The 25,211-nt window shown below is 45.6% G+C and overlaps 1 protein-coding gene across 1 annotated transcript; it reads right to left on the bottom strand.

Moving 5' to 3' along the window:
* Window positions 1-131: 131 nt before the first annotated feature.
* On the bottom strand, window positions 132-24,738 carry T265_00829 (hypothetical protein; the record flags this gene model as incomplete). The annotated part of the gene is made up of 3 exons (XM_009164701.1): window positions 132-862; window positions 12,392-12,589; window positions 24,377-24,738. 3 exons carry the CDS (start codon window positions 24,578-24,580, stop codon window positions 773-775), a joined length of 492 nt encoding a protein of 163 aa, XP_009162965.1.
* Between the last annotated feature and the right edge of the window lie 473 nt (window positions 24,739-25,211).

The raw sequence follows: 25,211 nt of genomic DNA, 5'->3' as shown, positions 1-25,211 counted from the left end.
ATCCCAGGGTTCCTACCCCATCCAAACGGCCTCATGTTTATCTGTTTGGTTGTAATATATTTACCGCGATCAATTCCCTGCTCTGTACATCTGGAAGTTGCTACCCATTGCTTCAACTGAGCAACAAAAAACTTCGGTAATGCCACTGTAATCCACAAAGCAGTGATTGTGTCATAATTATTAGTCCATGTGAAGAGGGGCCGAAAAGGCAAACGAGAAAAGCAGTGCATGCTCTAGTCCTGGGCTGGGGCGGAGCACTAAGCACAAACGAGAACACGGAATACGAGAGAAACGGTCAAAGTTGACAGTTCAATTGAGATCATTACGTACAAAACATGAGGAAAGAGTACAGCATTACAGGGAGCCATAATGTGATGCGTGACTCCAGGATCACCCCTATCAAAACTCAGCAAGATAATAATAATAATGATTAATAATAATAGCAAACGGAAGGGAACAGAGTGGACCAGGTGTAAACGGTGGATGACAACCGAAGGGAATTCCGACGCATGATCGGTGAGATAAAAGGACATAGATCCTCACCGATTTTGAAAAGCAGAACAGGCACAAAGGGAATTTATACGGTTAACCATCCGCCAAGCAATGGGGGAATAGCCGTTTGATTTCCAAAAAATCAGATGCTTGTGTGAAAAAATGGGCGACTGGCACTGATCCGAATATGAACAGCCGATTTGGGGCCAAAGGGATTCTCACGAGGAGGACCTCATTCTGTGTAGGGTTGTGACGGGATAGGAGGGCGAAGAATTGGGGTTTATATCAAGCAGCACTTTCGCGTCTGAGTTACCTTTGGTGGAGCCAATGCAGCAATGATTGCCTCGTCCAGCACGGTTTTCAAACCACGCTGCATAAGAAATGAAAAAAATCCATACTTCCATAACCAACAGTAAAGGTGATTATGTAGGGAGCAAGAGCCAGAAAAAAATGGTAACTAGTAGAGCTGTGGTTACAGTATGACGCATCACGTAACTCACAGTATTTAAGGCTCACCATGTAAACGTGACCCCACAGATCAACTTGACAAACTTCTGAAAACGTTGTGGACGGAAGTATTCTGTAACTGTATGCAACTTACATACACATATCCATATAAATCCGGGTGACATTCTAAGCCCAACTATAATTAGTGATCATATCCAACACAGAGACGAATGGGTAAGAAACCAGTATTCATGAGTAGCTGACTGACCTAATGAGACCGCCGTTCACAGGGCTTAAGCAACACTCCAAGGGAAACAACAGATGAACTTAACATGAATACTAAGGGTAGTACAGTGGACCACTACCTAACATTTCTTCAAGTTCCTAAGTGATTCCAGACTATCCCTAACTTTTCAAGTTACGCTCCTGAGAGCTCAGGATAGAACTGACTGAAAGATTCACCATTCCAACCCGATCCCGGGCTTCCGATTGCTCTTGTTCGTGCTTTGGCAACCTGATAGTAGCCCAGTCCTTGTGCTTGCTTCAGGGTACACGGCAGCTATGCGCTGAACCAGTACTTTATTCCGACTTTTCGACTACTCCTCTCTAAGCCTGAGCAACCTGAATGTATCACTCTTGTACGACAGCCATGCATGGAGAGAAAAATAGGTATTTATTTCGGTTGTCGTTGGATTTAAAGTGTCTATATCTACACGAGTGCCATATGGGTCTAAACGCCCAAAGAACTGGTACTGTTCCGATTTTCCAGATAGTGGTCAGAGGCAAGAGTATATGGTCATTTTATAGCCATCCGTGAATCTCAGTTAGCTGGCCACTGAGGTCATGCTTCTGATCCGTATAATGATATGTAGCGCACCGCAACATTTTAAACTCCACCCTTGACAGATAAGCTGATGTTACCCGTATGCCACAGGTGATGCAGGTACACGAAAGCTGTTCTGGCTTTCCCAATCCGAATGGAAACATCGTCTTTGGCTAGACCACCAGAACTGAAACAGGTAGACTAATTCTTCTACTACCGCAATCGCCCTATCCGAAAGCATGACGTTAGGGTTCGGGCCCACCCAGTCTTGTAGCAGCACTTTATTCTTTAGAGATGTAAAGCGTATGTAAAACTCTGAGGCAGGATTATTTAGATTATTCAATATCATCTACATTAATATGGCTTCAGATACGAGAAGAGCTATGTGTTATCGATATCCGCAAGCATGAGAATAGGGTTCAAACCCGCCCAGTCTTGCAGCAGCAGATTTGGGAACCGGTTCTGACAAACACGCAATTCACCTGTTTGGCACCGACAGGTAGTCTGTGAAAGGTTTTCATGGGTACATGGTGAGGATGTCAAGTAATCGGAATACAAGTCGTCTGTGAGCACCCCAAAAGAGCGGCGTAGGGAGATGAGTGTAAGTAAAGTAGAAAATATATAAACAATTGAAACAGTTGCAACCCAACCATCGATATCCCTTCGCCCTGCGCCTAAAAGCAAGAATGTAAATCTTATGTGCCATGACTATAAAATCGGTGCCATAGCTGGTTCCGAACGAAACCATAAACAACCTTACAGCTACACTTTCAGTGGAAGAACAACGTACACGAGTCACATTCACATTCACAGGCGGTGCGAAAGATTTACCAACGAAGTACGTACGGACGTTAAGCCCATCATAGCTATCCGTACGCAAACGTCAAGATCAGAATATGAAACCATACTCAGAAAACCGGACTAGTTATTCAGTATTCGTTATTAACCTCGCGAGGAAGACGAGTTGATCTGACCTTCACATAACATTGCAATAGAGCTCGCAAACGATAGGGATTTCTAAGTGGGAGGGGGGGTGGAAAATACGTGCCACCCTATTGCTGTCTTCTATCCATTCGGGCCTAAACATGTGGTTACTTGGTGGGGCGGTGCCCGTAATGTCCCCATAATGTTGCAGTTATCCAAAAGATCGTAATGAAAACTAAGAATCGGTTTCACCAGAAAATCAAGTGAGGATTGTCGAAGCAGATAAAAAAAGGCGAATCACATAGGGCCATTTCAACTTGCTTAGAAACCAGCAAAACACGAACACTAAAAAGGTGAAAGATCACATCAGAACACAACAGGAGAATCGCTCTGACTCTATCGATGAGATGATAGATACAGGCCATTTCAACTTGCTTAGAAACCAGCAAGACACGAACACTAAAAAGGTGAAAGACCACATCAGAACACAACAGGAGAATCGCTCCGACTCTATCGATGAGATTATAGATACACAGCGCGTCGCTTTTTCAACCGGTTTTCTACAACCCCAGTAGATCTAGCTGGACGCTATCGCTGACAGACGTGCGAAACCCGAAATAGCCATTTCTGCGATAGTACCTTGCGAAGTTACATTCATTTGTCGGTTTGCTTGGAATTATCACCGGATTCACCTGATGAGCACCTGTGAAGCATGCTTTGTTTGCTCAGATGTCAATTCCACCTTTCCAAGAAGGTCCGAGAATCGGCTCCGTCAAAAACAGGGCGAACCTCACAGAATTAAACGGCGTTGCAGTGCGTGGCGTTTCGCTCGCCAGTTTCGTTTTAGGTAGCGTAAATTTCGCAAGTGCAGTCTTCATGACCACAAAGATCTATATCAATCCCAAAAGCCGTAGCCACCATTTCACTACCGCACAGTTCATGCATCGCAGTCCAACTCGGTAACGACGACAGAGTTGAATTCGCTTGCCTAAGGTCTGTGACGGTGCGCGGCAACCTATGTTAGTTCGCAGTTCGATACGGATTCCGATATCGTGCCGCTCAGCGAACGAACTTGGAAATGATTTGGCAAACATCATATGAATCCGACTGAACATTGGGCCCGCAATGTTTCTGGGGTTAGGCTTAAATTAACTGAGACAGTCTACTGCTCCATACACTTTAATGGCTCTACGGCCCAAGCCAAGTGCTACCTGACGGCATGTCTCAAAGTTGATTTCATAGGGTTGAATTGGATCAGCTAGCTGAATTTATTGGAAAAGCCTACTAATAACAGTTGCAATCTCACAAGCGCAGCAACCGGGAACGACCCTGCACAAATTTATGTTCCGCAACGTCCATTCGAGAATCTCTTGCCATGCTACGCACCCATACTCGCCAACGCTGTAGAAAAGCTAAAGTCAGAGTGCTTGCTCCTAAATTCTAGACAGTCTTCAGGGCCGAAAAACCCAGCAGCGTATGCATCATGTCCACTGTTGATCAGGAACCGGACTGACTATAGAAGGTTATTCTTCAATACTAATAACAGTTGCAATCTCACAAGCGCAGCAACCGGGAACGACCCTGCACAAATTTATGTTCCGCAACGTCCATTCGAGAATCTCTTGCCATGCTACGCACCCATACTCGCCAACGCTGTAGAAAAGCTAAAGTCAGAGTGCTTGCTCCTAAATTCTAGATCAGTCTTCAGGCCGAAAAACCCAGCAGCGTATGCATCATGTCCACTGTTGATCAGGAACCGGACTGACTATAGAAGGTTATTCTTCAACCGATCGACTACTCGGCGTGGGCCTTGTGGATCTTGATTGTCAGGAAAGCAAAAGGAACTACTTGCTTGTGCACAGACTTTCCAGTGGTCTCAGTGGTGCACTGGATACACAGGAGGATCCTCTGTCCATTTCGGATGGCGAAATAGAATGGGATAAAATGTCAGGTGGAAATTGATTTGGCTTAAAACCGAAGTCGCAGAGGAATCCCAGTGGGCTTTTGACCATCAATATACATGCCGATCTGTTACATATAGCCAGTATTCGAATGTCGTTTGGCGTCAAGACAGTGCAAACCATATGTCGACAAATCATAGATAGATTGCTGAGTGTTGCGGTGTTGCCGGGTAGTTGGACGATATAATTGTCACGGGTCTCAATCCCCATGTATGGTGACATCCAGGAACATGGCTTCATCACTGATGGACACGGCCACCGATCAGACACGTCAAACCAAAGATGTGGCATCCCCTAGGTTGTTTCTTGGTCTCATCAGCCCCCGTAGCTCATTTTCACCAGCCACACATCACCTCTGAGGACCGTTGAATCATATTATAAATAGTACTGAAAATAGCCGCTTAGCTGTAATACCCCTTCGGTGCCTAGTTGCCATGCCACCCAAAGGGGTGGCACGATAGCTGAGATTCCGCCAGGTTGTTTAAGCCTGGACAGAAACAGTCGAGATGCCGGGGTTGGGTTTGAAGCACGGACTTTCTGGTCAGTAAGTTGGCACCTTAACCATTGGACTACCTTGAGCCCAGCCACCAACAACCTCAAGTGCACGTGATCAGTAGATTGCTAACGCACCTTCGACTCAAACACACTTCAAACACATGAGCTTAGATTTGCTTCTCACCTACTACGATCCGTCACTGGAAATAATTATGGCACCGAGTACTTCGAACTATGGCACTGAATGGTGATCTAGTGTGCATTCTGCGACGGAAGCCAGAAAGTCACCGCTCATACAGCCAGATCCCTGACACCAGTAGAGCACAATTTCAGCCACATTAGAGAGGGAAGCTCTGGTGATCGTATTTGCCTCGAAAAATTTCCATTAGGTGCTCATCAGTCGTCAATTTACCTTCATGACTGATCACGATCCGCTTTTTTTGGGTTTACCAGGAAAATTCGGCGAAAACCTACATCAGACGAGGGCATAATCCGAATCAATATGGAGTTCAGAGTGATCGGCAATAGAACATTGAGCCTAGCAATCGTTAGCAAACAACTAGTTGATCGGTTTCGCTCCATGGTTGTTTAGCACCAGAAGGAAGCCATCTAGCACAAAAGCGGTCACTGAGCTCAAACCCTGTACTGCTGACGTCCAGCGAAAAGGCGTAAAAGACGTTCACTGTTATCATTAAATTTCAGATCCAAATTAAACTTGCCAACAAATCGCGCTTCGCTTGGACTGCGGCAGCCTACCTGAGCACTGTAAACTCCAGTGACTAGGACTGTGTTTGAAGTCATGATGGATAAGAGGGTTGTCAGTTCCCTCGCAGAACTAGTGTTACAGTTAGCTAGTGCATGGGCAGAAAATATAAAGATCGATTAGCATTCCGTCCGGTGCGAATCCCCATATAAAGGGCAGAGGGCACGAAATTGACTGTTTGCGGCATTCAAGCAAGCAAGGGAACCTCAACTCAGAAGCTAAAAGCTAGACGAACCAGCTAAAACCAGTTGTAGCAGCTGAAGAATCACGAGTTCCGCAGTCAATTGCATCTGGGTAGAGTAGACGCATAAAGTCAGTTACTGCACTCCGACGTCATATTCAGGTCTCAGAAACGCAGCTTGTCTATTGATAAGGCGTCAAGAGTGCGTGCAAATGTGGTTTGTTGGTAGCTTGCTTAGGAGTTACAACATTGAGGAATGGGATGAAAACCGGGGCGCATGTCCTGATTAGTGAAACCGAATCGGCAGATGCGTGCGGTCGTGTACAGTTGGTCACTTTCCTGAGTGTCTGCCTGGCGTGCCTGCAAATGGGCTGCACGAGAGAGTGGGTATTAAAGGGGCCGGAAAAAGTTGAGATGATAATGAAGATGGGAGACATCAGCTGTCATGTTTTCATTCATCGATCTGGCTGTATGTACCGAATAAGGCGACTGAAGTGGTATGACGGTACATTTGTTTGTGTGGTTCATGGTTATACACGGGCCCAGATACTGTCACGGCATCCAAACTTAAAAAGAGGGCCGACTAGGTACTCAACCAAGAACTTTATCTGAAACGCGTGACCTAAAGAAAACACTATCACATTTATCCCACCCCCCAGACTGAAGGACCACGAGACTGCGTTTGTAAGTCTATCCAATGACCAACCCTGGTGGGCGACACCGTGATTACCGCATAGATATCCTCCATGCAGCACCCACAATGCTTAAAACCAAAAATGATGAGAAACAATTGGCGCGAATACGGACATCCTCCATGAATACTCCAAAGCGTTATCGAGATATGAAACAATGATTATTGTTCATTAAGTTCATTGAAACTGTTACCAGACGGATATAAAGTAGTTGGGAAACCCCATCGATGACAGCGCGCTCGCCACTGGTACCGCTTACGAGGCATACTCTGTAAAAAAGATAATCACGTGGACCCCAACCAGGAAGTCGCGGAGATTTTACGGCGATCAGTTTAACGGCTTTTGCTTTCCGTGACCTGTCCGCTGAGCGTATATAGCACAGGTCCCAAACACCTTAACCTGGCTTGCTCGATCTGATGCCAAAGGTTTCAACCAACTAACGAGAACACACGGACCTTGTAGTTGAGAACATACTGCAGCCAGCCTGCTGTGATACCAGGACATCAGTGATCAAATATTTTAGTAGATCTGAGGCCCTAGAGAGGTCTGACAATCATAGTTTGAAACTGCTGCTTAAGTTGTCTTGTAGACAAAAACCCTTCCACCAGTAAAACGACCTTCTGATGCCCAAGATGACGCGAGTTGACAAATATTGCGTGTCGCTTGGTTATGCAGGCATGGCCACCTAAAGTCATCGTTTATGCAGCTGACAAGACGTGTAAAACGACCAATCACAACTCAAGATCATTATCTTGAATTTAAAGTGGATCGAAAGAGGTTAGAAAGTTTAGTATGACCTCGTATTTCGAGGGTGGAAAACGCATGCTAAAACAGGGGACCACCTCTAACGGTTAGAGTAGAATATAGTAATAATTTAATAATAACCGTCCATATGCAGCACCATTTCGGTGACTAGTCGCCGTGTCACCCGAGAAAAGCATGAAGGCTGAGATACTGCCAGGTTGTCCAAGCCCAAACAGGAACCGTTGGGTTCGAACCACGGACCATCCTATTAGTAAGCTCGTGGCCTAACTATTGGACTATTTGGGGTAAACTAAGCGGATTCCTGAGAGTCATCCTCGTAATCCAAGTCAACTAGTCTTAGTACAGACGCCGTTTCGATAACTAAGTGTATGCATTCTACGGTTGTACCTACGACAGAATTGAACAAAAAAGAAGACAATTGTGACCCAACCCACTAGCTTCAGAATAATAATAATAATAGTGCAACTGTGATATTCTCTTGGTGCATGTGGGGCCGGAAAAAGTTGAGATGATAATGAAGATGGGAGACATCAGCTGTCATGTTTTCATTCATCGATCTGGCTGTATGTACCGAATAAGGCGACTGAAGTGGTATGACGGTACATTTGTTTGTGTGGTTCATGGTTATACACGGGCCCAGATACTGTCACGGCATCCAAACTTAAAAAGAGGGCCGACTAGGTACTCAACCAAGAACTTTATCTGAAACGCGTGACCTAAAGAAAACACTATCACATTTATCCCACCCCCCAGACTGAAGGACCACGAGACTGCGTTTGTAAGTCTATCCAATGACCAACCCTGGTGGGCGACACCGTGATTACCGCATAGATATCCTCCATGCAGCACCCACAATGCTTAAAACCAAAAATGATGAGAAACAATTGGCGCGAATACGGACATCCTCCATGAATACTCCAAAGCGTTATCGAGATATGAAACAATGATTATTGTTCATTAAGTTCATTGAAACTGTTACCAGACGGATATAAAGTAGTTGGGAAACCCCATCGATGACAGCGCGCTCGCCACTGGTACCGCTTACGAGGCATACTCTGTAAAAAAGATAATCACGTGGACCCCAACCAGGAAGTCGCGGAGATTTTACGGCGATCAGTTTAACGGCTTTTGCTTTCCGTGACCTGTCCGCTGAGCGTATATAGCACAGGTCCCAAACACCTTAACCTGGCTTGCTCGATCTGATGCCAAAGGTTTCAACCAACTAACGAGAACACACGGACCGCGTAGTTGAGAACATACTGCAGCCAGCCTGCTGTGATACCAGGACATCAGTGATCAAATATTTTAGTAGATCTGAGGCCCTAGAGAGGTCTGACAATCATAGTTTGAAACTGCTGCTTAAGTTGTCTTGTAGACAAAAACCCTTCCACCAGTAAAACGACCTTCTGATGCCCAAGATGACGCGAGTTGACAAATATTGCGTGTCGCTTGGTTATGCAGGCATGGCCACCTAAAGTCATCGTTTATGCAGCTGACAAGACGTGTAAAACGACCAATCACAACTCAAGATCATTATCTTGAATTTAAAGTGGATCGAAAGAGGTTAGAAAGTTTAGTATGACCTCGTATTTCGAGGGTGGAAAACGCATGCTAAAACAGGGGACCACCTCTAACGGTTAGAGTAGAATATAGTAATAATTTAATAATAACCGTCCATATGCAGCACCATTTCGGTGACTAGTCGCCGTGTCACCCGAGAAAAGCATGAAGGCTGAGATACTGCCAGGTTGTCCAAGCCCAAACAGGAACCGTTGGGTTCGAACCACGGACCATCCTATTAGTAAGCTCGTGGCCTAACTATTGGACTATTTGGGGTAAACTAAGCGGATTCCTGATAGTCATCCTCGTAATCCAAGTCAACTAGTCTTAGTACAGACGCCGTTTCGATAACTAAGTGTATGCATTCTACGGTTGTACCTACGACAGAATTGAACAAAAAAGAAGACAATTGTGACCCACTCCACTAGCTTCAGAATAATAATAATAATAGTGCAACTGTGATATTCTCTTGGTGCATGTCACGAGGACCAAGATACTGCCGCCCAGGCTCGACGAGGACCAAGATACTGCCAGGTTGCCCAGGCTCGGACAGGGGTAATCGAGATGCTGAGGTTGGGCTCGAACCGTGAACCTTCAGGTCAGTAAGTTCACTGCTTAACAACTGAACTACATGGAGCTAGTTGTAGGGGAATTTTTGGATAGTTTCTAGTAGTCCACAGCACAGCTGTACGGGAATAAATGGCAATACGAATAATTACAAACTTCCTGTGTAACCAAGTATGTGCAGAAGTACCAATTTATGCATGGAGTCAAGGGTGCCTATAAGGTCAAAGAAAGCTGCTAGTGTTGATCAGCAGTATGCACGGCGCTCCTTGAGCCCTTCATGTAATGTGAAGAGGTGACCACACAAGTCTAAGAAAAGTGTGGGTAAATAAATACACCCTTGAAAAGCAACTCATCATTACCTTCATTGTCAACAGTAACACACCAGATGTGAATACCGCCACTTAAATGCCACAAAACGGTAAGTAAACAACGCTCCAGTAAAAAATGAAAAGGGAGAAGGGAGGATTTGGTGCAAAAAGCGAACGAAATAAACATAACCAGGCATCATGCCTGAGCGACAGGCCATCAATGCAACTGACTGAATATTCTTATCCACAGTATTATCCAATACAAGCCCAGCATACAATGACTTATAGACTGTAGCTAGACAGTTCTGTTAGGATTTGGCAGCTAGCCATTAGGGTTAGCTGTCTGCTTCAGAGGTTTTAAACCATGTGCAAGAAGGATCGTGCGGATCCCAGCTAGGAAGGCAGGAAGGTCTCACAACAAACCGTTTGACTGCAGCCACCTTTCTTTCGCGTCGTCCTGCAATGGCCCACTTTCTGTAAATTTTCACCTGCGAGTTTCAAGTGGAAAACAACGGTTGCAAAAAATGGCGGCTGATCGGTGTCAATGGGGTTCGTGTTGTTAGTTTCCTTCCAGTGTCTGACTGAGCACTTGGAGGTGCAGGCACCTCAGAATAGTTGTGGCAGGCCAGCGCCAGGTCCCCTCCCTCACCCACTCTTTTTTTCTTCCCATAGGTCTAAGACTTTAAAAATAATTAGATAAAATTTGTGGTTATAGGGCAGTGAAGCAACAGTATCAACACTGATGTTGCTATCTGCGACGATGATGATTAGGAGCCGGTGGTTGGCCTGTGCAATATATATATTTTCAACAAAGTGAGGGGCGAGATGGCTCAGTGGTTAGAGCGCGAATTTACTGACCGTGAGATCTGTGGTTCGAACCCGACCTCTGCATCCCGACATCTCATGACTAGGCTTGGGAAATCTTACAGTATCCCAGCTCTCGTGCTTTCTTCGGATGGCATGGCAGCTAGGCACCGAAAGGGTGTTAGAGCCGAATAACAAAACTGACAAGCTTGGTTTTCTGCTCAAATAATCATTATTTGTCACCAAGTACTCGCATACGAATCGTTTAGTTGCGGACATGCTGTAGCCAGCTAACTTCTGCTGTGCTAAGAAAGTACTAGTAACCGAATGTTTGAAGACATCTGAAATCCTAACATCCGAAGAGCCAACTTTCACACCCATGAAGTGAGTATTCTTGCGGTTGCCCCGTACATATAGCGTTGGCCCCAATGAAATTCTTTTCTGATACCACAAATAATGTAATTCAGTAAATACTTCGCACGCACAATGAATTCCTGCGACAGTACAGCGGCGGCTTATGCAGCTTCCGAGATTACGTAAACACACAAAGGCAAGCTCGTCACTACACAAGTACAGAGAGACATAAGGGAACCAAGATCCCTACGCGAAATTCAACAATTCGAGGACATAAAGTGCATTCAGAAACAAGACCACTTCCAGCGTTCTATTAATGGTAGGTTGTGCTGACTAGATCGTTCAGATCGGTTAGTCTTTCTCCAGATTTTCGGTCCCTTGGAGTATGCAGCCTATAACTGTATCAAAAGCGACTGTACGATATGCTAACTGATGCCGGGTGGAACTACTGCTTACACTGAAATAGCGTCCACCTTATGTTCGAATAAAATTTGCTCGGGGCGACTTGCCCTGAAGTCTTAGCAAGCAATCAACCCCAAATACGAGTTGTAATTAAGGATTGTCCTGACGACGAGAAAATTACATCTCAATCGGCCAACAGTTGGCAGTTCAGCTCAGCTTTGGAACCATGAGCTATGCACGCGACCACCGCGATTCGCGTGCCTACAGCAGTTGGTTACTGACAGAGTAGGAGAACGAGCGAATTCGCCTGGAGCCAGGGAAAGAAAAGATGGGTGAGGAATTAGGGAGAACAGTTTCACTGTGTGAGCGCCCTGAATGTCAAGGACAGAACAAAGCAGCGTAAATGAGATTCGTTGTTGGTATTCGGTGGACGCAATCGTCCTGAACAAGGATGGCCGATTATTACACAGCGACGATAGACAGAAAACAAGGATTTAGTGATTAATGATGTTGGCAATACTACAGTCAGGAAATAGAGGTAATCTTTGTGGACTTAATTTTCAGTCGTTGAGAAACCAAGCCCTCCAAACCTCGACACCGGTGATGTTAGAATATGTGTGGGACACAAACTCAGCAAACCGGACAGTCAGAATCATCTTGGAATAAACCCGTCTTTTGCTTGTCTAAGTAAGTAAATTACCAGACACCTGAAAAAACAAGAACGAATCAACCTCACTGTCCACTACAATATTTTAAACCGTGACAAGCTGTGGTCCAACAAAAGGCTTCTGCGAACGTATTATGATGCTGAAGATTACTAAGACATGTCATCAAGTGCCAGCAAAAATCTTACCTGTGTGAGAGCGGAGCATTCAACATATTTTACTGCCTGAACGTCTTTGGCCAACCTTTGTCCTTCCTCTGGCGTGATGAACCTCGCCTTGCTGCCTCGGTTCGCCCCGACCGTTGAGTCGCTGTCACGCAGGTCGGTTTGTGTGCCCACCAAAAGGAAGGGGACCCGCTGACAATAATGCATTATTTCTGGTACCCACTGTAATAAGGTAAAGGCGAATCGTATGGAATTAGGGAGACCATACATCAACAATTTATACCTCAAAATAATGGCCAATGAAAATGAGCTAGAATTCCTGAATATTTACTTCACATGGGTTTAGTCCAGGTTCGGTAACTTGCAATGCACACCTATAAAAAGGTCAAAAAATTTAGACTTCTACAGCTAACCAGGTAAACATTAAACAACTGTCGTGGTTCAACACCGTACACCAAAGTTCGAAACGTGAAGCAAAAGGTAATTAGTACTACAATGTTCATGGCGTTGCATGCAGCTTGTTAGTGTCACAAGAGGTGCCGTCATGAATAAATAATAAGGCAACAATTCAGCTGAAACACCCTTTCGGTACCAAGCTGCGGTACCACGAGGGGTGAGGTGTCTAAACGGCTAAAACCTGGGGAAAGGTTGGCTTTTGAGACAAAAAAGTCCCCTGAAGCTAATACTACCAAACGTACTAAAGCGAAGTTTTTCAAGCCACATTGCAGCGGATTACGATGAGTGCTCACGGGGAAAGCGTCTTGAAGGACAGCATCCAAAGCGGGAACAAAAAAGCGGGTGTCAGTGTCTCAAGATGCAGACGTGAATGTCTAATCAGCAGTTGACTGCCAATCTGAGTGAAAACTGTCGAACCGTTAGACCGTCATACTTGGCTAGCCATCAACGCTCGACGAGAAATTAATAGGTATCATCATCATCATCATCATCATCATCACTGTCAACTGTAATAACCGCGTACTCGTCGTACAGTGGTTGTAGCTGCCGCAGTTTCGTTCACCGATGATTTGGGGGGAGGGGGAAGTAGCTGCGCATTGCAGGCGGGAGCTGATAGATTGGTGCGTAAATCCAGCACTGTCAGTGGGCCGTCAAGTGAAGGGGGGTTGGAAAAGGAGCTATGCATTGAAGGCAATAGCTTTGATGCACGAGCGCCATTGACGGCGCGACTGGGCCATATCTGACAATGTCTCTAGCCATTGATGTAGCCCGTCTCGGGGTCCCTATCCAGGAAGACGGCAGTGACCAGCGCAACTGAGTTTGCTGGTAATTGCTTCCATCCTTCGCTGCCAAGTCCTTGTTTGACCGCCTCTGGCTCTCTTCCACCCATTGGGTTGGCTTTTGAGACGAGCCCTTCGAGGAAGTCGGTCGACTGGCATACGCAACACGTGGCCAAGTCAGCGCAACCTATGCAGTGTGATCAGTTCATCTACCGAGGGTGAGTTATTTCTCCCGAATACCATTCGGTACCAAGTCACTAACTGAATCAAACCGGATGTTTATTACAACGATCTGGTCGAATCACAAGGCACTAGTCCTTTTTACCAGAGATTATTGAGATTGGCCCGCTGTCTGATTGGCTTCGCGACACTTGGGGTCAGTCGACCGTTGATTGCAATATTGACTACAACAGAGCGCTGATAACTGGATAATCGGAACTCACGTCCGCCTTCAGTGAAAAGTTCGGCTAATTGACTGCAGGACGATTTCCCAAATACGTATCACCAATGGCCGATAATGGCGTCCCCTTGTAGAGCGCCCGCTTCACCTTGGTTCCTGTGTGACCCGGTAACCCCAAATGGGGATTTTAGACTTCCAGATGCGTCAGGTATGAGGAGGAGGTAGAACGAAAGTTGCGACTGACTACTTTTGTCAGGCTTTTGTCAGGCCTTGGGTTGACATTTTCAACAGTTGAGTTGTTTTTCGTGTAATGGGTTGTTCTTTGATTCTGTCGATCGTAGACAGGCGAATATTACATGCGACAACGCAGTCAGTGTGTGTCGAGGGACAACAGATTCGCTAATACCTGTACAGTTTTTACCATGGGCAGACGCATTGCTAAGCCATTTAGGAGGGATGATTGGTTTATTGACTGAAAAAATGGGGCTTAGTTTGTTCATATTGTCAGGGATGACACAAAAACAAAACTGAAAGGCCATCCGAAAAATACAACACTCCCAAAGGCAACTGCCAAAAAGTGGACTCACGCCAAACTAGTCAGCAGAAGAGTAACCATACAACACAGGACAAGGAACCCGTGAGAAATCGGTGCTATCAAATTCACGGATTTGGGATGAGGGATTAGGACAACGTATCCCTGTAGCCCGTACTTTTCATATTTATTTGGATAGTGAAAGACTCGCTAGAGGTAGCTACTACTCTCTTCATTCTTGTTCAACTTCATCATTGATGAAATAATGAGGCGAGAGCTGGAAGGTCTTCAAAACCCCGGTGTTCAAACTGTTGCTGGTGAGAGTCTTGTCGACCTGGAGTATGCAGATGATATTGCCCTCGTCTTTGAAGACCAAAGCGAAGTACAAGCCCTGTTGAATAGACTGACCGCCATCATATCATCTTTTGGCTTCCTTCGGGTGGAATGGCAGCTAGGTACCGAAAGGGTACCACAGCCGAACGAGTTATTTATTAGCTGTCACTAAATAAATGAGACTCATTCCCGAAAATAGTAAGATGTGAATATGGTGGAATACGATGATAAAAAAACAAGAAAAGCGTAAGACAGCATACAAAGGGGCTTAAGGCGAGGTTATTTTCCAAACCGTATGTGAAACCTATTTTGAAATTACTACTTTGAACGTCTACCTCAGACAAAACCCAACGGTAGACTGATAAGTAGGAGGATTTAACACAAAAGTTGTTTTCACACTTCGTAGTGGACTGTTGTGATTGTTCATACGCAACTTATTCACAGTTCATAGGCGTAGTAAGTTGTGCAACCCTCCCATGAGTAGTATTTCAAACGAAGGATAGGAAGGCACAATGCGCCCTGAAAGTGATCTTCACTATGCGACGGAGTTTCATAACTATAATGAGAACACACAGACGCCTGATCTTGCATACACATTTCATTCATTTAGGATCCAGGAGCTCAACACAAAAACTAATGACAAGGCACCGGACTGTGTGGCTAGGGATCATTATGAGAAGCTGCGGTAATGAGCGAATAAGGGTTTAAATTTTGAAGGAGCGTTGGATGTCGAGCCTGTTTTGAACGAAAGGGATTAACGTACTTCGGCGGTTAGCACGCAAAAGCTATAACAAGGGTCAATATGAATTCCGATCTAACTTAGTAACAATATCCATGGTTAATTCAGCTGCGACTGAAAAGAGGATATCAGGACAGAAACGAGAGAGGGTAGTCTCACTCGAAGACGAGAAATCCGGTAGAAAACAATCACGTCAGGAAGCTTGAAAATGATGGCCGAGATGTACACGGTAGTTTGAGCATGGGAGCACGAACTGCCAATCTTCAGACCGTGATGGAAGATGAATGGACCACCTTAAGTCATATGGAATGATTACTTCACCACAATGGATCTGGGAATGCCAGTGTAACTGACTGTGGAAGATTGAGGGCTAGTGAGGCAGTCACAGAATCACTTCACTTAATGCTTCATCTGCAGAACCCTTTCAGTGCCTAGCTGCCACTCGAAAGAAGCACGGGAGGATTCGACAACACCACAATGGATCTGGGAATGCCAGTGTAACTGACTGTGGAAGATTGAGGGCTAGTGAGGCAGTCACAGAATCACTTCACTTAATGCTTCATCTGCAGAACCCTTTCAGTGCCTAGCTGCCACTCGAAAGAAGCACGGGAGCAAAGATTCGACAAGCCAATTCAAAAAATCCACCACAGCAAACATGAGTCACATCTGATAGGATAATGCTTTGTTTAACGGGGCCTTAAAATTTACCAACTTACAATCATAGTACGACAGGCAATGTGATGGAGAAAATCGTCTGACTAACCCTAACCAACAGCAAGTGTTGCTGTGGTCGCAATGGTAAAGTGAATAACAGGACTGCAGTCACGACCGGAGGTCCTTACGTCAGTGACCGCTTTAACTTCACACAGATCAAATAGCTTATATTAAACGGTGACATTCCGAATATTATGCATAATAATAATTTGGATAGGCGTCCTTTGAGTTTTACTTTTGCAGCTAAGAGTACGTCCGAATGGTCGAAACTTTTCCGATAAATCTCAGCGGCAAAGCTGGGAAAGTCATAAAATAGCACGGCTGTTGAATTCCAGATGCGAAACCATAGATTACGCGTAGGTTAGGCGACTCGGAATATCCGAAGCAAAGCCTACGTCCGAAAATTTGCGGACATTTAAGGAAATGTTCACGTTGGCGGGGTCAACAACAAAGACGTAAATCTATGGCTAACCAAGCGCAGCGCACACCAGCTGACGAGGTGCGGAATGATAACTCGCAGGTATGGAGTGCCAATAGTCCTATCCGAGATGAAACTCATGATTCTAATTGGTGGGACAGCTACCCGAGGGTCGTCACATGACTAGTGAGAATAAGCTGATCAGATGCAGGACGGACACAGATGACAAAGACACACACAAGCATCATCGACAGTGACGGAAACATCGGTGGTGACATTCATGCTTCACTGCCGTGAAACCGCAAAATTTATTTCATTAAATTTAAAATATATAAAAAATCGTTCAGCTGTTGCACTTTTTCGGCACCTAACTGCCATGCCACCAGAAGGTAACACGAGGGCTGGGATACTACCAGGTTGCCCAAGCCTAGACAGGGAAAATCGAGAGGCAAAGGTCGGTCTCGAACCACAGACCTTCTGGCCAGTAAATTCGCGCTCTAACCACTAAGCCTCAAAGTGAATGGAAGAATAGATGAGGGGGGGACCTGATACTAGGTTCACGCCTACACTTCCAAGCGCTCAGTCAGATAATCTGGAAAGAAACTGGTTGAGTGAAGGCCACTGACATCGATTATCCGCTGCTTCTTTCCGCACCAACACCCAGGCGTGCGGGAGTAACGGGAGACGGATTGCACCAACAACACGTGGTCATCATCATCATCAAAGACAGCACTATCAGTGTTGACATTGATGCTTCACTGTCGTACAACCATAAAGCCCGTCTAATTATATTTAAAGACCTAGAGTGGAAAGAAGAGAAAAAGAATGGGGGAGTGAGGGACCTAGTGCTAGGCCTTGTCTATCATTCTGAGGTGTCTACACCTCCAAGCGCTCAAGCAGACAATCTGGAAAGGAATTGACTGTAATAAACACCACTGACATCGACCAGTCGCGATTTCTTGCAACGTCTCCCGCCAAGCACAGGCAGGGTCACGGGGATCCCATCCTAGAAGGCGTACAACACCAACAACACCCACACTCTTCGTGATTTCTCTCACGCCTTTCTGCCAAGTCATACACTATGCATCTCGCGATTCGCACCATTCAGGAGGCACGGAGAACAACACTCGTCTCGGTAGATGGTGTTTCGGCATGCGTATCGCATGACCGAACCACCGTAGTCAGTGGTGCTAGATATTTTCCCCGACTGAAGTACCTGCCGCACAACCCAATGCCCATTTTCTAATCAACTCGTTACTAACAAGCTGACGCCATTCAAAACCAGCCACGGTTCTGAGGCATCGGTGGCCGAAAACCTGAAGACGCCTCACATCATCTGTCCGCAGAGGCCACGTCTCGCATCCGTGAAACAACACAGTCCTTACTATAGCTTGGTACACGCGACCCTTAAGATCTGTCTTTTTGACGCCACAAGTGACGCAGAGTAGCAAACGTGATTCGAGCCTTTAAGATTCTTGCACTGACTTAATCAGAGATTTCCATCAGAGCTAATACGACGAGTGAGGCATGTAAAGTTTTCCACAACCTCCGGTAATTCTCCTTGCGGGACATGTTCGGAGACTGCACGTTCTGAAGCATAAATTTGCCCTTTGAAGGTGCAGGGCGCATGCCAAAAGATGATATGATGGCGGTCAGTCTATTCAACAGGGTTTGTACTTCGCTTTGGTCTTCAAAGACGAGGGCAATGTCATCTGCGTACTCCAGGTCGGCAAGACTCTCACCAGCAACAGTTTGAACACCGGGGTTTTGAAGGCCTTCCAGCTCTCGCCTCATTATTTCAATTTCGATGATGAGGTTGAACAAGAATGGAGAAAGTGGACGTTATACGTTGCCCCCCACCCCTTGTCGCGGGGGAAAAACATTCGTCCGGTAGACAAATTTTCAGGCAGCGTAGCATCAAACCACCGCGGCTGGTGGCGTTGGATGTTTTTCACAATTTAAGTGCCTACTGCACAACTAAATACCTATTTTCTAAGGAACTCTTCACGAATCCACCGACGCTATCCGACACCAGCAACACTTCCGAGATACCGGTGTTCAAAAGCCTGAAGATACCACACATCGTCCGTCCGCAAAAACCGTTTCACAACCACACAGCAATACACCCCTTACTACGGCCTGGCACATGCGACCCTTGAGATCGTGTCTACAATGATGGTCAACGCGGAAAGGTGGTAAGTAGGAAGGCGGTAACAGATTAGTGAAGAAATTTATTAGTAAGCACGAGCTCGAGACATCTCTGTGACTAAGTTGCGAAACTATTGACCAGAAGGTCCGTAATGCAAAAACGACTCCGGTTTCTCGAGTGCTCTTGTGTAGGCTCGGAAAAGCCGGTAGGGTCTTCTTCATTATGCTTTCTTCGAAGTACACGGCAGCCACACACTGAAAGGGGCGCCACAGCCCAATGATTATTTATTCTATTTAATCCCTTGGATTGCGTAACGAGTTAAACACTGCGGGTTACAAATACACCTACGGAAGTCGGGGCTTTAGTTACTGGAAGGGTTCCCAAAACTGTTGCACTTACAGGTATACAACACCATATTAAATCTGAGGTAGAAATATTCTTTGGAAAGTGCGTCTCAGTCGGCGTCACAAAACTGAACCAAATAGTAGATGCAGCCAAAACTTCCATTCCACACCAGACCAACTCTTCCACCGTTGCAAGCACAGTACTTATGGTACCCAATAGCATTTGAACTGCTGAGGGTAAACTTAATATATGATGAAAGAAACACCAGATACGGCACCGAAAAGTCACAGAATATAATTCAAAACTATCGGTGAAGTCAAAGTGCTAGTCCCTATTTTCGTAAGAATCTCAGAATATGGTGCGGAGGAATACTATCACCTGCGGACCTCGGATTTCTGACTATAAGTGCAAACGAGAGCAAACTTGTTGAAGGAACCTATGATGGGATCGGGACACGCAAAATCTCGTACAGTGACAAACCGAAGGGTTGATACTTCTGATAAGCTTGGACAAACCAGGCTTTGTATGTAAGTAACGAAGTTCCACAAATATTTCGTATTCCGAACTTAGAGTTTTGAAAATGAGTATCACGTTGTATGGGTTTTTGCAGAAGGTCCGCATTCTCCGGACAAAAGCACGAGAAGATGACAGACTTTTTCCGTTTCAGTAACAAGGAACAGTAGTGCGACAATCATACAACAGGCCCTCATTAAGCAACACGCCACACCTTAAGCTAACGTCTCTCGGTTGTGCCGTTATTGAGCTGACGGCAAAGAAGAATGTAACACTTCGTAGATTAAGATTCGTAGCTGGATTCCGTATTTATCGGACTCATTAGGCTAACATTCGAGCAATCTTCAAAGACACCGACTGTCCATCAGTTGCATTCGATGCTTCAACCTTGGAAACGCTTATTCTCTCCTTGCATCAAATCGACTCGCAACCGAAACAGATAGGTCTTTGGAACTTGGAAGATCAGTTCTTAGTCCGTGATGGCCGATTTGCATTACGGCATTTTTAGCTGGGTAGTTTGACAGCTCATATGATTAGTCTGTACATACGGTTGTACACAATCGAGAGTAAGGTAAGGGGACAATAATCAGGTAGAACGGCTTCTTTACTACCTACGTAAGTCGGGTTCAAACACTCTAGCTTCGTTTTCTCGTAGTATCCCGAGTTCAAGAGACAAACAAACGACACAACAGGTTAACGGTCGGATCTGTGGGTGAAGTCCGCCAGGTTCGGAGGCCGATTGGACATCTGGCCAGAGTGACCTCATTATATCCATTGCAGTGGACGATGTTATATGTAGTATAATATCCCAACGAGGATCAGGCGTCTCATTGAGGTATATGGATGATACCATCCTTCGTAGCTGGATTTCCAAGAACTCTGGCTTGGTCTCCAGTCCCGGGTACTCAGTGTCCTCTGGTGGGCCTGAGTCAGTTTCACCTCGGTTATTGTATTTCCGTCATTAGTCAGTGAATTAATTTTGTCACAACTGGTATGGTTTCTTTTACTCTGGTGAAATTTCACCCTTAAAACGGTCCAATAAATTTGTATTTTAACCCGTAGGACCACGCCCATCCATGAACGTTGTGGAAAAATTGTGAGGTTTTTGTTTTGTAGTGACTACAAACCTGGAGAACTTGGGGATTCCTCCGTATGGCCAAATCGTGACCGGCTGTGTTGCAGAATTCATCCCCAACAGGCCCGCTTAGTGAAACAAGGGACGAGAACAAACGGTTAGACATGATCCTAGTGCCTTTACCAGCATATAGAGCAAGTCACCATTTCCTATCGTTTCTATCATTTAGGAGTCAGAGGCATCGGGAAAATCTGAAGGACACATCACGATAGAGCTGGCGCAAATCGTCCATCGGTGCGATCCAAATCACCAGTGGTCTTCTGCCAGGTCTCCTCGTCGAAGCTTTTGTTAACCAGACGCAACACCAAGCAGCTGTAGCATCAATCAATATAGAAGTTCATAGGGATGGTCGCTCGCAGATTGTTAAATTCAACGTCCAAGACACGTCAAACCAAGAATGCAGCATCCCTATTGCATCCGGGTCACCCGGATAGGCCAGGGACAATAGCTGCCCAGATGGTACATCCCTCAATGTTGCCAAACAACCGACTCAGAATGGCTTTGGACGCCGTCAGCTAGCAACATTACCACAAGCCCTGTGAAGACGGACCTACGACAGCTAAACATCGGAGGGCGATATCTGAACCGTAAAACGACGGCTGCCGGAGATGACGGAATACCTGGCAAATTACTCAAGGTGGGGGCATCAATATTATTTGACAAATTTCACACTTCAAACTATAATGCATGTGCGAGATAGTCGGGAATCGGTGGACAGTCCGTCTCTCCAACAATGAGCACTCAAACTAGCCAACATAGAGTCGTGCGCCGCAGTACGTTACCATCTACGTCGAATAGGTGGCGTAAGACGAACAACCAATAACAAAAGCGGTTTATTCCGGGCCATCCAAAAATCGCTCAGTTGTAGCACCATTTCGATGCCTAATTACAATGCCACCCGAAACAAGCACGAAGGCTAGGATACTGCCAGGCTGCCAAAACCTACTACTAACTACTGAGCCACATCCAGTCAAAGAATGTCGCTTAAACTCCAGGACGGCTGACATCTTGCTATTGCGATAGCCTCCAGTATGTCTGAAACGTAAATTTGGGTCCAGATCTTGGGAATATATTTCACTTGACTCAGCGGTCTCGTCGATGGTCGCCTCCTTTCGGTACCTAGCTGCCATGCCAACCGAAGCACAGGGGCCGAAATACTGCCAGGTTAACCAAAACTGGACAGGAACAGTTGAGCCCCAAGGGCTGGACTTGAACCACGAACCTCCCGGTCAGTAGGTTAGCGCCTAAACCAACGATCCTTCTGGAGATACTTTGAGAGTCATCCATTTGAAACTAAAGGGCTCTGGGGAACGATGAGGTCGAGCGCTCCAGGCCGTCGTTGCTCACCAACAATATCCTCAACATTGACAGCAACACCATGAGAACACTGACACTTCACTTGCATGCAACCACATCAATGTTTGAATAAAGCCTTATAGTGGAAAGAAAATGGGGTAGGGAGGGGATCTAGGGCTAGCCCTACACGAACATTCCCCCAAACATTTAATCGATCTGGCTGGAAACTGACAGAATGAACGCCAAGCATCGGTTAGCCACCACATGATTCAGCGTCCCCAGTAAAGCATAATAAGGATCAAGTGGACTCCATCACGCAATGCAAACAGCCCCAACAGCGCCCAAACTTTCCATGACATCTTTGTCACACCAAATTTTGCCTACCTCTAGGTTTCCGCCAACCTGAATCAAGCACAGAAAACAGCGCGCGTCTCGGCAGGTGCAACAAAACACAGCAAACTTAGGTTGCAATGATGGGTGGATTCTTTAAAGAAAGTACTCTGATTCACTAAAAACCCGCCTCCTTATCACCCCATTGTGAATTTGCCGTGTCCAACCGACTCTAGCTATGGTTCGGAGACAGATGGTCAAAAACCTGAATGTTTCATTATCCATTCGAAGTGGCCAAGTTCCCCAGTCGTTCAGCGATGCAGTCTGTACTGCTACATAATCCTTTGAAACCCAGTGAGCTTGTTTTTTATGCCACATGTGGCGTAAATTGGCAAAAGTAGGTCTAACATGCCAGATTATAGCATTCACTTCATGCTGTACTGTTGTCAGATCTAATGCAACTTCCGAAGTACGTAGATCGTCCCACAAATCCCGTGTCACTGTGAGGTATATTCAAAACCTGTACGTCCCAGGACATAACTTGTCACTTCGTGGGACGCATGACTGGATGACTGTGGTCAGCTTTTCTATTATTGCTTGCACCTCTTGGACTTCTCCAAAATTGAAAGCAATATCTTCCGTGTATTCCAATCCAACCAGATTCTCACTCGGAGATGAAAGCCGGAGGTTCGCAGATCATTGTTCGCCTCGCAGCTTCATCAGTGACTATCAGCAACTATGTCGCTGCTTGTTAAAAATTTTTGAAGCTCCCCGTCATTTGATAATTCCGTGCAATGCAGAGCACAATCACATCCACCGTCGTCCACTACGACTGAAGTCAAGATTATTCCAACCTCCATTTATTCAGTGCGATAGTAATTGGATTGAGTGGTGTTCAGGAGATCTACCCCAGGTTCTCTTGGATGTAAAGGTATACGCATAACCGAATTGCAGCTGGCACAGCATAAACATGTTGTTTCTCCAACGGAAGCGTTGATAAACGTTAAAAACGGATTGGGGAAGGGGTTTAACACCATATTATGGGCCGTGTACTCATTGACTGACTTCCTGCGGATTATTTACGTATCGGAATTCAGTTAGTTTCGGATGACGGCCGTGTACTCATTGACTGACTTCCTGCGCATTATTTACGTATCGGAATTCAGTTAGTAGTGGTAGCCATTCCTCGGTTTGCAAAAGGTAACAGGAGAATGCTGCATACACGAGAGCTAAACTGTCCTACCACAACACATGTTCATAATCACGGAGATTTGTCATGCCAGCGTTCCAGGCTAGCTTGAGCCCAAACAGGCTGGAAGAGGCATAGCTCATTGGGTATTCCACGAACGGAAACCAAATTTCCGAAAGCCGTAATGAACTCCCGCATGGAAACAACAAACGCAAAAGCGAACGAAATCAGCCCCACTGTCCAACATACCACACAAGTTTCCAAGATGACTAGGTAATAAGAGTGAAAACGGGCTACATTATTTTACTGCAAGGATGGAACCATTCCGGCCCATGACAGGTCGAGTGTGTGGGACGACTTGAGGTCTTACGATTGTCCTGTTAGGACGGTGGACCACGTCAGGGTACTTTACAGAGCAGTTAGAGCAAGGACTTACCACCCATGAAAGGGTGGCGTCTCGAAACCAACCATGGATGGCATCAACACGAAGGCAGTTCGCTAGGTCTGCTACATTACTTATGACAAGTCTCTGTGCTCTTGTAAAAGAAAACCACTAATTTTAACGCCCGGTTATGATCTATGTACATATTGAGGCTAAATATTGCTATGCAATGACTCATGGTTTTCAATGAAGAAAAAATTCAGCCCACCACTGTGAAACCTAAGTAAACCATCACCAACCTTGTCCTTCGCATTTTCAAAGGAACTGCGATTCGCAACGGAGAAACACACGAGGAAAACGTCTGTTTGCGGATAGCTCAGAGGTCTTAAGCGATCATAGTCTTCTTGGCCTGCAGTATCAAATAATCCCAGAGTGTATGGCTCCCCACCAACCATCACGGTAACCGCATAATTATCAAACACCTTCAAGAAGGTAAAGAACATGAAATAAACCTACAGTTGGAACATATTCCTGTGGAAACTTATTTGTGGTATACGAGATGAGGAGACATGTTTTTCCAACTGCGCCGTCTCCGACCACAACACACTTTATTGTGTGGGTCGAACTGGCCATTTTCTGTAGTCACAACCTTCAGAGAGAGCGCGTCAATTAATGAGCAACAAAACAAAACTGCCCGCGAAAAGGTGAGTCTTAACCCCGAAAGGAACTAGCGACAATGTAGATATATTCCTTTATGTTGTCTCACATTTCGCTCATAAATAACAAAAGGACATCTCTTTCACTTGCGCGAATCGCTCTGCAATAATGAATCGCTAGGAGATTCGCTACACAGGTCTTGGCAATAAGTCTGCTGAGGTTCGTGTAGATGGGTTGAGGTGAACAGTTGCGTCCCACTGCCTGAGTTGCCGGCCTGGGAGTTAGAGTTAAAAATGATAACCATGAAGGGGATGAGATTGTAATTAAGTGTGTACAAATGGGTACATGAGCTTTTATATGAAATTGAGGCGATGTTATCGCAGTGGTCGCATTTCGTTTGACAACAGATAGACGTGTGTGAGTGCTAGGCGTAATGTAGGGACTAGGTGTACGAAGGATTCAGCTAAATTAGAGGGG

Source organism: Opisthorchis viverrini (genome assembly GCF_000715545.1).
Source record: "Opisthorchis viverrini unplaced genomic scaffold opera_v5_8, whole genome shotgun sequence".
NCBI classification, from domain to species: domain Eukaryota; kingdom Metazoa; phylum Platyhelminthes; class Trematoda; order Opisthorchiida; family Opisthorchiidae; genus Opisthorchis; species Opisthorchis viverrini.
The sequence above is the reverse complement of the archived record's forward strand: the minus strand, read 5'-3'. Positions and strand labels throughout refer to the sequence as shown.